At 31.1% G+C, this 14,774-nt stretch overlaps 2 protein-coding genes across 7 annotated transcripts in view; both read left to right on the top strand.

The window, feature by feature from the left end:
- Window positions 1-7,485, top strand: part of LOC111632571 (cyclin-dependent kinases regulatory subunit-like) — a 35,701-nt gene extending 28,216 nt beyond the window's left edge. For 5 of the 6 annotated variants that reach the window (XM_023377043.1, XM_023377045.1, XM_023377046.1 and 2 more), the window contains one exon: window positions 7,288-7,485. In XM_023377043.1, the coding sequence (XP_023232811.1) occupies window positions 7,288-7,337 (50 nt within the window). In that variant the 3' untranslated portion in view covers window positions 7,338-7,485. The remainder of the gene's footprint in view (window positions 1-7,287) is intronic. The other variant, XM_023377041.1, reaches the window with a different exon arrangement.
- The window catches only part of LOC111632568, a 74,713-nt gene continuing 67,317 nt past the window's right edge, over window positions 7,379-14,774 (top strand). Inside the window, exon 1 of the mRNA XM_023377039.1 lies at window positions 7,379-7,399. The gene's annotated coding sequence lies outside the window, so the exon portion shown is untranslated. The remainder of the gene's footprint in view (window positions 7,400-14,774) is intronic.

Here is a 14,774-nt window from a genome sequence, read left to right as displayed (position 1 = left end):
AAAAAAGTATATGGAAAAATAAAAATCAAGTTTAAGTCATTTTATTCGACTTTACGTCTGTCCGCCACAAATATTGAAGTCGTAATATCACTAGATAAACGTTTAAAGCACATAAAATCATATTAAAATATATACAAGTATGTACTGTATTTACAGTACACGCATTCGTAAATTTAGATTACTTTTTTTGTACTATATTAAAAACTAAAATTTATTTGTTTGTAAGCTTAAAATAGATTTTTATTAACCATATATTATTTAAAATGCTTTCCTAGTGATAAGTAGATTCGGAGACAGGTAAATTCGACTTACGTCGTTTTCCTGGAACCAATTACCGACGTAAGGCGAGGTATACCTGTATAGATAAGCTTTATGGATGAGGAACCAGAAGACTACTAGTTTGTATTTGAAAGGCTCGCTGGACTTGAAATGTATGTAAGAAGGTACAACAGTGGGCTGCTTACAGAATTCTGTTTTGATGGTGCCATCTTTCTTTCTGATGGAAATATCCAAGTAATGGACTGATTTACTGAACCTGATCAAACTCTAAAGAGAGTTCTACATTGTTTTTGTTAATGTTCACAAATTATTGTTAAGCATTGTGGGTATTCCATATTATATCGTTAACATAATGGAAAATGGCCATTATGTATTTGTTGAATGCTTGCACCATTGATGTTTTGATAAAGGCTAGATATAGTTTAGTAAACTCTTCTGTATAGGCAATTCCCTTTAGATTGTATGTGAAACTTGCTATACAGTACAAAGTATGATGAATAGACTATGGTTTGAAGGAACTCTGGAACAGTTTCTGCCAAGACTCTTTCAAGGTATCATGCAAAAGTTACAGGGTTAGGGCATTCCAATTTGAGTAATAGATAAAGGTTCTTGTAGTTAAGAATAGTGAAAAGAATAAGCTGTGATAGTTGGTCTGAACCTTGTCAATTACCTGATATGAATCGTTAACTATGACTGCTTTTTGTAAGGTTGCATTTGATGATGGTTGCTAGAGCCGCCTCTTTTCTAGTTATCTGAGGAATGTTCAAAACACAAAGAATAACCTTTTCTATCTTTTCAAGAAAATTTTAATCATAGGACAAATGTTTTTAGTAAACCTGACATAGTGCAATGTCAGGTTTACTAAAAACATTTGTCCTATGATTAAAATTTTCTTGAAAAGATAGAAAAGGTTATTACCTGAATACCTGATAGAAAACCTGACATAGTGCAATGTCAGGTTTACTCTGTACATTAATATAAATCAAATCTCTAACATTCTATTTTCATATGTCAAAGTGTTCCTTGATGCTTTTTACAAATTTAAAATTTAGAATGTTCAGTTATATAATGCTTTTATATATTCAAAATTTGAGATTTTATAAGAGTTAATATTATATTAGTCCATTATGGCTAAACTTCTATGGGTTATTATAAGAATTCTGTTAAGCCACTGATGGCAATTATCTGTCTTTCTAATTTCTGCAGTCCCCTTCTTCATGTCACTTTGTATATCTCTAGTATTTCTAATGCTCTTATGTGGTCATTGTTAAAGTTGTGCTGAATCATTTTCACCTCCTTGAAATTTGCTTTTATCCAAGTTTGGTGGTGTAAGTGGCTAATGCAGTTATTGGTTTATTTTTTTTAATGTTATATTCATTTTCTTTTATTCTACTGTTCAGTAATCTATTTGTAGAATGATATAAAATAATTTATGGCCAAATCTCTCGTGTGATTGGGATATGATATATCCCTAGTTTTCTCAAAGGATGCATACTAACCTTCATATTGCATAATAATTTATACACTAGCATTTTAATGATAGCTGATGCTGTTGTTTAAATACTTAGCTATTTCTTCATAAATCAATCTGAGCTTTGCATCATAATCTACCATTACACACTATACACTGCCACAAACTGATTGTGTTGTTTCATTTTGTTATGGGGATTATTCTCTCTTATTATGATTGTAATTCCAAGCCAAATTCTGAATTAGCTTTCTTGAATATCAACTGAACAGTAGAATAAATGTTTTGATAAAAGTAGAAATTAAAAATGAAAAGAACAAATAAAATTGGATAGTTGATTTTGTGAAAAATAACTAAGTTGATAGTATATTGTGTTCCTCATTTTTATGGTTATGTTTATTTTTGCATTAACTATAACTTTCCTTTTGAGATGTGATACTTGTTCTGGTTCATTTTACTAGTTTATTTTTTTGAAATATTCTGCTCTTAAACAAATGTTCAAACTTTCAAATGCAGAAAAAGCATTATTATAGATTGTGGGGGTTGAGGGGGGAGAAATAAAAAAAACTACTCGATGAACGACAATATGTGATATATATCGTCATCGTCTCCCTTGCTATTTGGATTGCTGAGTGGTAACAATCAACGACATGTGGAAGCAGTTGAGTCAGAGATAGATGCTTCATTTACAAACAACACAACCGTTTATTAAACACAAAAGAAGCTTACAAGATTTCTGCAATCTTGGAAGTTCTGCGGCGGCTGCAGCCTCTGGGTCTTCCTCTCCTTTCCAAGATAGTCCCATTTTGAAGGAGTGTCCCTTGTTATCGAATGAACCATTCCATCACGTCTCGACGACTCCAGGACGATGCAGTCGACTTCCATTGATGGAAAGATGTCGATCTGAGGTCGGGAGATGGAGACGAAGATGGGTGCGAGATATACACACACAACAACAACAGATCCGTCACTTGGAACTTTCGGGAGAAGAAGCTGTCGCGTCCTTGAATTTCCGGGGTTTTATCCGTTTTCTCTCAGATTTCCCTTTCTGATTGGTCTCTCCTCATCACCTGATGACAATTTGAAACCTTTCGGGGTGCGGGAGAGGTCAAAATCGAAGTTTAATTTGATCTCTGACTGGAAATGGTCGACGGACTTACATTCTTCTATTGTTTAAACGTTAGCGTTGCGTTTTCATAAAATAAAAATCTATTTCTAACTACTATATTTTTTTCTCTAAAACAATTATTTTAGAGCCTCACAGATAATGTCAGACCTGTCCAGAGACTCACAGATAATGTTCCTTTTTGTTTGTTTGTTTGTTTGTGAATTCTGATGGAGATTTATATCCTGAAAAATGTTTAAATCCTGAATGAAAAAAGTAAAACAGATTTCTTATATTAAGTTTTCTGATAGTTATTCTTTGTTATTTTAATTAGTGTTTGTATTATGTTGGTTAGTTTTGTTTGTATGAAGTGTCTTTATCAAAATAAATGTCTTTTTTCTTGAACTGTTATATTTTAAGTGATTTATATTACAAAAACTTTTAATTTACTGTTAGACCAATCCAGTCTTGTTGAACTTTACATAGGTTTCTGGTAAAATGGCATGTGTATGGACAGTATCATGTCACCATTGGCATTACCACCAGGGTATATGTCTTTGATGTGACATATTAATATGGCCAGCTAACCAATCTTCTACAAACACAGTATCATCTGGAAAGGCAACTCACCACTGGAAAATTTCCTTGACTGCCTTAACAACAACCCTTAGTCCTTCCTTATAGATGAAACAACATAACTCACACTAGATCTATTTTCTAGACAATTTATAGTTTTCATAAAACAAGATGCATATTTCATACATTCAAAGACTTTTTTAAATTTTGAATAAGTGCAAATTTTTTGAAATAAGATATTAAAATTTTGCTATTAAATTAAATGGCTGAAATGCATTTTAAATTTTAAAAAATATTAAAATGAAAACATGTGAATAAAATTATAATTATAAAGTTCTTTTAACTATTCTTTTATATCCATTTTTAAATGAAAGCCTTCATTAGTAATATCTGTTCCTTTCTTTGATTTGCTTTTCTCCGTCATTCTGCTTTAGCTATCCTAACAATTTTATTTCTTTAGCTACTGATTGGTTTTCCACTCTTGCTAGCATAAGGTTATCATCATTATCAGCTTTACCATTCTTGTTCCTCATTAATGGATTTGAATATGAACAATGATATATTCAAATCTTTTCAATGCTATTTATATTCAAATCTTTTAATTTCTGATGTATTGTTTTTTATTTCTTGAAAATGTTTTGTTTTTATTAAATTGATTTCTTGAACTTTTAATTTATCAAAAAATGGAAGAGGAGTGTTGTAAATCTTACTTAGTTTGAATTAGTCTTGAAAACTAGTTCATTTTCAGAAAAAGTTTTTTAAATTAATGCATAATTTATTTTATGTACAGTACATTGTGACAGTTAATTTCACAAAATGCATTTCAGGTGTTTTGCATTCTTCAATTGTAAAGTTCCTATATACTATACATTAATCTTACCAAAATGTACTTAGAAGTCCCTGCATTGAGTTTTTTTTATAAATTTTTACTAAAACAAACTAATTTGCAAAGATTCAATTGTTTGAGCTAAACAACCACCAGAGTACATCGAGCTACATGTAGCCTGATGTAATCCAGTGGTTGTTTGGCTTTACAAATTTATTGGGTTTCATGATGTTTGTCAATTGTTTTAGTTTCTGTAAATTCAAATTGAGTGTCAATACTTGCTTATTCTAGGTGTAGATGGAATCATTTCTGATGAGAGAGTTTATAAAGATACATTTTTGATTGCATTTTATACTGAAAGTTAAAATTAATGAAAGCATTTCATATTATATTACAAATACTTTATTGTAATAAGAAAGATCTTGTTACAGGGGGTTAACTCTAAAGAATTACAAAAATACAATTATTACCTATTGAAACATTTTTTAAATAACTTGTTACATAAAATTTGCTAAACATAACATATTAATCATTCAGTCTACATATCATATTTCAAATTCTTTAAAATATGAACAAAAAAGTTATGAATATTATGCATCTTACATAATGGAATTCTTTTCTAGATTGGTTCTGAAATTTTCTTCTTAACTTAAATCAAAAATCTCTTTTAATTTGGATTTACATTGCGCTTCCTCAAGCTTTGGACACTCAGTGAGAATATAATAAATGTTTTATGAAAATAGTTATAAAGATCAAGTAGAACTTGCCTATCCGCTGGCAGAAAAAGTTTAATAAATTTAGTGGTAGTTGTATCCATTCCAAGAGCTGTTTTCGTTTTTAATTTACGAGTTGATAAATGATGTAAATAATTTTTTTTAAACTGGAGTAATGCTTTAGTTATTTTCATTCTTAAATTCATATAATCCGACTCATACCATGGTTTTTTGATCTTAGTAATTTCGAATTTCTATTCTATCTTGTTTTAACATATTCTTTTATTATATTTACAAACTTAGTATATTTTTCGATATCTTCGGTTAATCTCTCAGCCAGTAAACAGCACATCCTATCACTGATTTATTCTTAATATCGTTGATATTAATAGTCAGTTATCAGATACTTCGGTATAATATAATTTATATGATACGAAACTTTCAATCCAAAGTAAGAACTAACCGGAAAATTGTCCGATAAGTCACTGTTTAGAACTAAATTTCTGAACATAAATCTACCAAAAAAAAAATTCTAAACATATAAACAGATCAATTGTAGAACTTCCCGAAGTAAATACACAAGTAAATGCAGAAATATAGACCTTTTCAATTCTGCTATTAAAAAATATATAGTTGAGCTTGAGTCGTTAATTTTAAAAGGTCATGACCCATTTTATTCTGTTTGACATTACTTAAGACCTTGGGAATTCCAATTAATTATAAATGGGAGACTTTTTGATTGAACGTAATATCGTATAAACTTTCATTATTGTTATGTGCAGCAGGCAAGGGACTTAATAATTGAGTCTCCACAAAACGTAAGTCTTGAATAGGAGTGTTTAAATTGATCATATGTCATTGCGGAGTATTCTCAGAAGTAAAATACGGGGTAAAAGAATCCAAGTATACCAGCCCCTCCAACACATAGCTATACGTCAAAGAATAATTGCCCAACAGTATAGTATCACCTCGGAGTTTTGGATATTTACCTGCTTTCCTTAACTCGCTTAAAAAAGGAATTAATTGTTTACGTCTTAATCTAGATCTTTTTATAAGGTCCTGTGAAATTTGAGTTTCTTTCCATACGTTCGATAGATTTTGCTGTTTCATTTTTATAAATCTCGAATATATGTAATCTCTTATTTGAGTATTTTTAATAATTAATTTAATTGTTGGATACTGTGATTTAGTTATTGGAATAATCGCTATTAAGTCATCCATTGTAACTTCATGTAATTCTAATGATTCTTTAATAAGATTAAACACTTCTAGCTTGGAAGGACTAGTTTTACTGGGATATCTATATAACATTATATTATTGCGATGTTGCACATTAACCATATTGTCCATTCGATATTGCATACTTTCATTTTCTATTTTCAAATTAGCAATTTGTTGTTCAAGATTAATTATTTGGCTCTTCATTTTTTGATTCTGGTCTTTAGTTTCTTGGATACTATTACGAATCTGGTTCAGATCTTCTTTAATAATAGTCATTTGATTTAATATTCTCGTATTAGAGACATTAATTAATTCAGAAATTTTATTCCATAATGTGATACTTGATATATCAGATGAATTTTTTCCTGGTGAAGAAGATAAAAAATCGAATGGCTCACCTGATAGTTGTGAACTTAGAAGTGTAGTTTCAGGGTTCAAACCTGCGTTTGCAGAGGATGGTTCAGGAGAAGTACTTTCGACGTGTAAATTGTAGTCAGTAATTAACCTGGAATTAGTGGTCGAAGCAGATTCCTTTCTACTAGTTGATTTTGACTTTTGAAGTGGTGGTCTTCCTCTTTTAATTGGCGAGCGTTGCATATTAATTATGTTGATAGATTTTCCAACAATTATAAAGTTAACACACAGCACAAACAGTAAAATTTTAACGTAAAATTATTTGACAGGATACGTTCTTTACCTGTATTTGAAGTGAGTAAAAAAACACGCCAGCAGCTTCGGCAGACAGAAGCGCCCCCCAAAGCATTTCATATTTAATTTAATATATTTTTAGCATCTTATGGAAAAAATTAATAATAATCAAATTTAAACAATAATATAGTATTTTTTTCTTCATTTTCTTTCTGTATCTCTTCTCCAAAAATTATACTAATGTCATATTAGTATAATTTTTCCATAATAAAGCTTCCATCATCATTAATTAAATATAATTATAGAATCAAATTCAAAAGATGGATTATTCTTCATTTATATTATCCTTTGATTTAGTTTTATTGAAAATTATTTATTTAAGATGAAAAGTATTTATGTAAATTGAATATTGCAAATATTGGTAATTTTCAAATGAACTTTATCTTTTCAGAGCCCCACATTTTGTTGTTTAGACGTCCTGTAGCAAAAACAAAGCAGTGAAGATTTGTGTGGATTGTTTTCAAGCAACATAATTAATTCTCTGCTAAACACAATTAAACAAAGTATTTGCTTTTTCTTAATTGTTTTGTAAACTTCTTATAGACTATACAGTATTCATTTATGTATGTTGTAAATTATAAATAAAAGATAATTTTATTTGTCATAATATTGATATTTTCTTTGTTTTAATATGGAATTTACATGTAAATGTTTGAAGAATTTTAGAGAAGATCAAGCAAAAACATTAACAATTAATTTACTTCCAAATATATTTTTTAAAAACTTATTATAAATAGTTAAGCAATAAAAATTCATTCTTATTTGAATATATTTTAAAATTTATGATAAATTTGTTTGGATATTTTGCTACAAAACAATATTATAGTTAGGGATATAGCCATACAGGGAGACAAGGGATAGCATTTCCCATACTAATGCCTTTCTGCTGCTCATTTTCTACCAGTTCCAACTGCTGTTTCACGAGTTTAAAAGTAAACAGCATAAAAATTAATCACAAGCAGTTGACCACTGGATGAAACAGTGATGGAGCACCAACTCATTTTTCTTGCAGAGTGCTTCTGCTTAGACATGGTTTTTTCCCAGTGTTGGGTGGGCAGAAGTGAACCAGTGCAGACTCACTTCATTAGACTTTTTCTTGTGGGATCACCTCAAAATGTATAAGATCCCTATCAGCATAGTAGAAGAGCTGGCAAAACAAGAATTACTGTAACCTTGACCAGAGTTGAGAGACCCGTCATTTGCAATAGGGTTTGACAATAATTGTCAAACCCTATTGCAAATGATGAGTCTTTCAACTCAATAAGGGCTGTAAGAATTATTCTTACAGCACTTATTATATCACCTCAATATTTGCAATGATATTGGAGGGACATCAGTTTGAATGGCTGTTGTAATTGATATATTCAGGATCATTTGCTGTATTCCATCTGAGAATAAAACTTTTCTAGACCCTCAATAGTGCATTTCCAGAAATGTTAATGGGACCAAAGTTGTTTGTCATATTTACAAATGTAGGTAAAGTTTGGTACCATTATCACTAATCACTCTGTAAAGTAAGTTTTATATGGAATAATGGAAGCAAATATAAAACAACAGATACTTGTTAGAATACTAAACTATAAAACAAGTAGCTGTTTCATTTGATGATAAAAATCAAAAGCTGGCTTTCTTATAAATTTGGCAAAAAAAAATAATACAGTATGTAACTTTCCACCATCTCATTAACATCATATTTCAATTAAAAATTGATCACTTTTTTCAACTCTAGTAACAATTTAAATTTTTGGAGAAATAATTCACACCAAATGAGATTGGAAAATAATACCAATAATAAACCTCAATCAATTTAGAGTACATAGTGTTTTCTAAGCACCTGACAAGCATTGACCCTCTTTAAAGTTAATACAGTGGCCTTTGTTTTCCGATTTAAAAATTTATATAGCCTTCAGGGTTTTTATGTACACAGGATGCCTAATGTTTTGATTATAGTTAGAATAGCAGAACATATATGATATTAATATTAATAAAAAGAAAAACACCACCACCCTGGCTACTTATGCGTCTTTACGCATCTGATAACAATGTGTATGTTCTACTTGACAAGGCAACTATAATCAATCATTAGTCTTCTTGATTACATAAAAATTTCTATGACCTCCAGGTTTTTAATTGGAAAATAAAGGCCACTGTATCAACTTTAAAGAGGGTCAGTGCTTGTCATGTGCTTGGAAAACACCATATATACATGGGAACAGTGATGATGCAAGCATATAAAGGGATCACATCATCATAATAATATACATCAATTTTTAATATTTTAATGTTTATTTTTATACTTTTTCTGTAGTTATATTGATACTGCACTATTTTTTGTTTTTTTGTATTTGAAAGTTACATTTTTGTTTAAATTCATTAACATTCCAAATGCATTCCATTTTATGTAAATCTGAGGAAGATCTTGCATAAATCAAAATCATTTGTCTTTAAACATTTAAAATACAATTTTATCTAATAATTGTTGATACATCTCTAAATTCCATTCAGGAAATATTTGAAAATCTAAATGAGTGCAATAATGTATTTAAATTTCTTTGTGAATTTGGAGAAATGACTGAAGACAAAATTAAAAAATCTTGTTTTGATTTAGATGTTTCCCTTCAAATTAACAAAGGAAGCACAAGAATTAAGGATGTTGATGGTCTTGAGCTCTTCAATGAGCTGTTAACATATTTGAAAATTTGAACAGTGAAATTGCAGATGCATTAAAAAAATTGACATATATTGCAAAAAATAACTTTGTCATCATTTCCTAATCTATTTATGCTTTGAGAATTTTTCTGACTACCAGTTAGTGTAGCATCGGATGAAAGGAGTTTTTCGAAATTCAAACTTATAAAAACATATTTAAGAATGTCAGTGACTCAAGAAAGGTTTAATGATCTAGGACTGCTAACCATAGAAAAAGAATTGTGTGAAAGTTTAGAATTATCAGATGTTATTGACAAATTGGCAAATAAGAAAGCAAGAAGAGTGTAATTCTAACTTTTTGGATATACAGTGGAACCTCGGTATACGACCTTAATCCGTTCCTGATTGTTGGACTTATACCGAATAAACCTTTCCCATAAGAAGTAATGTAAAAATGATTAATTCGTTCTCATGTAAAAAAAATGGCTGGCTTGAAACACCTCGCTTTCCTCGCTAGTTCCTGCTTGATTTTTCATGAGATCAGCATGTATTTTTGTAGCTTTCTGGCAAATAATTGCTTCTGATACAGTGTCTCTAGCACACTGTTTTTCAGTTATCCGAAGCAAAAGCAATTTCTCAACATGATTTAATGTCTTCGATCTCTGTTTAGAAAATGATTTAACCCCTTTCGCAACATTAGCAGATTTAACAATGTCTTTATTTTTCACGATTGTCAATATCATCGTTCTCGGAATACGGTATGCAACAGTTAAATCTTGAACACACGTGCCACCTTCATATTTCTCAACAATCTCTTTTTTCAGTTTTGAATCTAGTCATTTTTTTAGTTTTCTGTTGCTTTTCATTTGCCTTCTTGCAATTCATGATTAATAATAAAATTTTACTTAGAAATTAAAATCAGAAGAAATCTAACAAAGTTATAAACTGTGGCACCGTGAACGTCTAGTCTGGTCTAGTACACCGACAGTTGTTCATAGATGGCGCGTATAATTAAGTCGTATACCGAACAAAAGTCGTATACCGAGCAAAATTTGTTTTGTCCAAACAGGACGTATTTCGAATTTGACGTATTCTAAAGCAGACGTATACCGAGGTTCCACTGTACTGTATTTTGTTACTTCTGCTTTACATCTTACATTTTTGATTTCAATAAAATTAAAATAAATACATCATATATTTTTATGGATTTTTTAAACTCCTGTCAACTATACAGAACTATCATAAAAACATACTAGTAAACTGCTATTGGTTGGGTTAAGTTATAAATCTACTCGCAATTCACATAATGGGGGCGGGAGGCAGCGGCTAAATGTCTTTAGCACACAGGCAGCTAACAGCCCAGAACTTGCCCTGGATAGGTCCATATAGATAGAATACAGATGCTTCTTAATACTACTACTGAATAAAAGTATGGAATATTTTGTAATTGCTGCAGAAAAATTATTTTGATTCTTAAATAATCAAACACAAAAAATATTATTGAACTTTTAATAATTGGCAAATAAAATAGGTATATTAGAGTATTATGATATCAATATAATGAAGTATAAAATTGAAATGAACATGATAATGAAATGAATGTTGGCATCCAGTAGTGAGTTAATTAAAGATAAGAAACAGTTAATAATTTCAATGCATCATGAAGGAAAATTACAAAGGATAATAGCAAAAACATTACAATGCATTCAAGGAAGTTTTGAAAATAATTTCAAAGTTTAAAACATTTGGAACTATGAAAAATCAGTAATGGGTTAAAAGACCGAGATCTACAACCAAGAGAGATGACTATAACTTAATTAAAATTGTTAAGGAAAACTGAATTATGCCATCAAGTAGCATTAATTCAAAATGGAAAGAGACAAATATTAATATGTCAGACATTACAGTAAGGAGGAGGCTATCCAAAAAAGATTACCACTCAAGAAAAGTCAAAACAAAGCCCTATATGACAAAAAAAAACAAAAGAAAAATCATTTGAAATGTGCCAAAACTCATAAACGCTGGAGTGTTAATGACTGGCAATGAGTTATGTTCACAGATGAATCAAAAATATGTATTGTCTATGGTAATGATGGCAGCAGATCAGTATACAGAAAACCAGATGAAAAATTCCATCCTAACTGTTTGAATTAATCAGGAAAATTTCCTAAAAGTGTAAAGATGTGGGGTTGTATAATCTGTAAAGGAGTTAGCAAAATCACAGTCCTTGATAATCCATTGAATGCTGATAGTTACTTGGAGTTTTCTTAGAATCTTTGGTCATTAAAACATCAGATGATCACTTTGGTGATGAGAATTTCATCTATTGATGAAAATGCATCATGCCATAGGACTGGACCAGTGGTTTCAAAGTGGGTGCTACTGCCCCTCTGTGAGCAGTGAGTAAATCTAGGGGGGTGAAAAGAAGCAAGTGGGTGGCAGGGGGTGCCTGAGGCAGGATACTAAATGGTGACCATAGGCAAGGGTTGGGATCACTAAAAATCTTTCCCTTTCCTCTTTAAAAAAGGGCTAAGAAGAAATGTTGCATTTAATGGTTTCCAAATAAGGAGAACAATGTATGATAAGAATACAAAGTGTGAGTTTCATAGAAAAGGCTTAGAAATATTCTAACATAAGAGAAAATGGGCTAAGGGCATTGGGTATAACTTTATGGAATTAGAGAGTGATGGCTCAAAAAAGTTTGGGAATCGGTGGGCTAGATAAATTAAGCAATGGTTTCAAGAACATAAACATACAGCATCAGAATGGCCTCCAACAGACCAGACATATTTTCCATTAAAAATGTTTGGAATGTTCTGAACAAAATGATCTCTAAAAAAAAGAGCTACAACAATATAAAGAATTAAAGAAGACAGTCAAAGGATCATGGTCACAGGTTGATCCAGAACTGTGTAAAAAACATTTCTACAATGCCATGAAGAATTAAGGCTGTAATTAGGGCGAAAGGTGGCCTTACAAAATATTAATTAATCATCATTATTCCATACTTTTGTTTAATATTTTTCATGATTTCACACTTTTGTTCAACTCTTACTATGTTTAAAATGCTGTAATTTTAGAATTTATGCAGATACCTTTATGAAGTTTGGTGTGTAAATACTCTAATATGTATATTATATTTGCCAATTATTAAAAGTTCAACAATAGTTTTGTGAGTTTAATTATTTGAGGATCAAAATAATTTTTCTGCAACAATTACAAAATATTTCATACTTTTGTTCAAGGTTGTACATAGGTTTATAGAAAAAGTTGTTTGTCCAATATAGACCTATTCCTTGTTGAATCTGTTGTTTGTAATGAGGATGGTGAACATTTCTTATCAACAAGGTTTTTTGCATTTCTTAATAATGAAAAAATGAATGGGTTTTCTTATATGAAATGCTGCTTTGGTTGGTTTCTGCAATTTATCTGTAAATCTTAGAAAGAAGATGGTTAAATCTGATGAATTTGTGAATTTTAGATTTGTCTTTCTTAGGTATGTAACCAGATTGATACTTGTGGATGAGGTTTTTGACAAGATTTTAAGAATACCCATGTTATTTTGCAAGAGTGTTATGATCTAGTTTGATATCTCAGTTGATGATGCTGGAAGAATGGGTAAAAGCTCTTTTCAACTAGGGCTCTATAGACAATCATTTTAAACAGGTAAGGATCTTGATTCTGTTGGAATGAATAGTGGCTTGTACTCAGCTTTTCTGTTAACTTTAGTGAAAATGTGGCCATCATAAAGTGTGAGATGGGATGTTCAGAAAGTTTACTGAATGGTGGCTTTGTTGCTCAGCACAGAGTAAGTTGTAAGGATTTTTGTTGATAAATATTAAGAATTAGACTAAATTCAGTTTTTGTCCCAAATTATAAGATGATCATCACCATATCAGGTGTAAACAATGATTTGGTCATTGAATGATGGAAGAATTTCTTCAAATAACCAGTTTACAGATGCTGGCCTACCCATCAAGATACCTCTGTTTTGTAGCTATGCTACTCATTTAAACTGTAAGAACAAGGGTGATCCAGTTTATAATTCAAAGCTTCAATTTCCCCAGCTGACATCAAGGATGTGAGAGAGAATGTCGCTTATTTGGCCCACACAGAGGATGGTCATATGATTAAGTGGCTTACAGATCAAATTCAAACGACATTTACCAGATAAGGAGACTACAGCCCAACTGACAAACAAAGAGTCTCCTCCCAACAACAAGTCGAACATAGAAGAGCTAGTTCCAGATGGAGTGGAATAAAGTTTGGATGCATCTATCAGCAATCCCAGAAAGGAATTTCAGACACGCATAAGACAACCCTTGAAATATTGGAAAGATTATGTATCTTTCTAGGACGGAAGGAGATGTCATGTTGTGACTCATCAGGACTTGTAAAGGGAGCGTCACCTGAGGGCTTGGCTGCCTGATATAAGCTGAGAAACCGCAGGCACCCGCTCTCTTTCTTTTCGCAATTCTGTACCTAAGAATATATGTCAAACATGCAGTGGTGATATTCAGCGGGTTCGCACAGGTTCAGCCGAACCTGTTGTTAACATTTTCAAAGTTTTCCGAACTTTGTTAAACACACGTAAATTTCTCAGTGGTTTTGTTTCTTTTAAAAAATATATTAAAATATACGTATCATACTCTGTAACACTACTAAACTAGAGCCTTATACCACGTTCGCCTTGGTGCGACCTCCCTCGACCGTTTCAATCTCGACTGAAACAAGGTTCAATCGTGATCGACTCGAGAGTTCTTGAAACTAAATCCAGTTATAAGAGAGATCCCACAATCCCACGCGCACAAGAAAATACAAGATGGCTGTGGAACACGTGTTGTAATAAAATATATACAAAATAAATCATTTTGAACACTTTTTTATTATTTATAAAAAAAAAAATATAGCTCTGGCATAAACAATGTTAAATTTTAATCTCAACTGAAATGAGGTTCAATTGCGATCGACACAAGAGAGTTTTTGAAACTAGATCCAGTCATAAGGAGAGTTCCCACAATCCCATGTGTGCAAGAAGAAACAAGATGGTTGCGGAACATGTGTCAGACTATCAACAGAGAAATAAAAAAGATATTTGGAGAGACGATGAGATCAGGCTATTATTGGATATATGACAAGAAAAGGTATTTATTTCTAATCAAAACTTCCATTTTTTTTTTTTTTTTTTTTTGCAAATCTACATGTTTGGAGACCTCCCGAACCCTTAAA

Source organism: Centruroides sculpturatus, unplaced genomic scaffold, assembly GCF_000671375.1.
Source record: "Centruroides sculpturatus isolate CEXI.00-Female unplaced genomic scaffold, Cexi_2.0 scaffold722, whole genome shotgun sequence".
In the NCBI taxonomy this organism is placed as follows: Eukaryota; Metazoa; Arthropoda; class Arachnida; order Scorpiones; family Buthidae; genus Centruroides; species Centruroides sculpturatus.
This window is presented reverse-complemented; position numbering and strand designations above follow the sequence as displayed.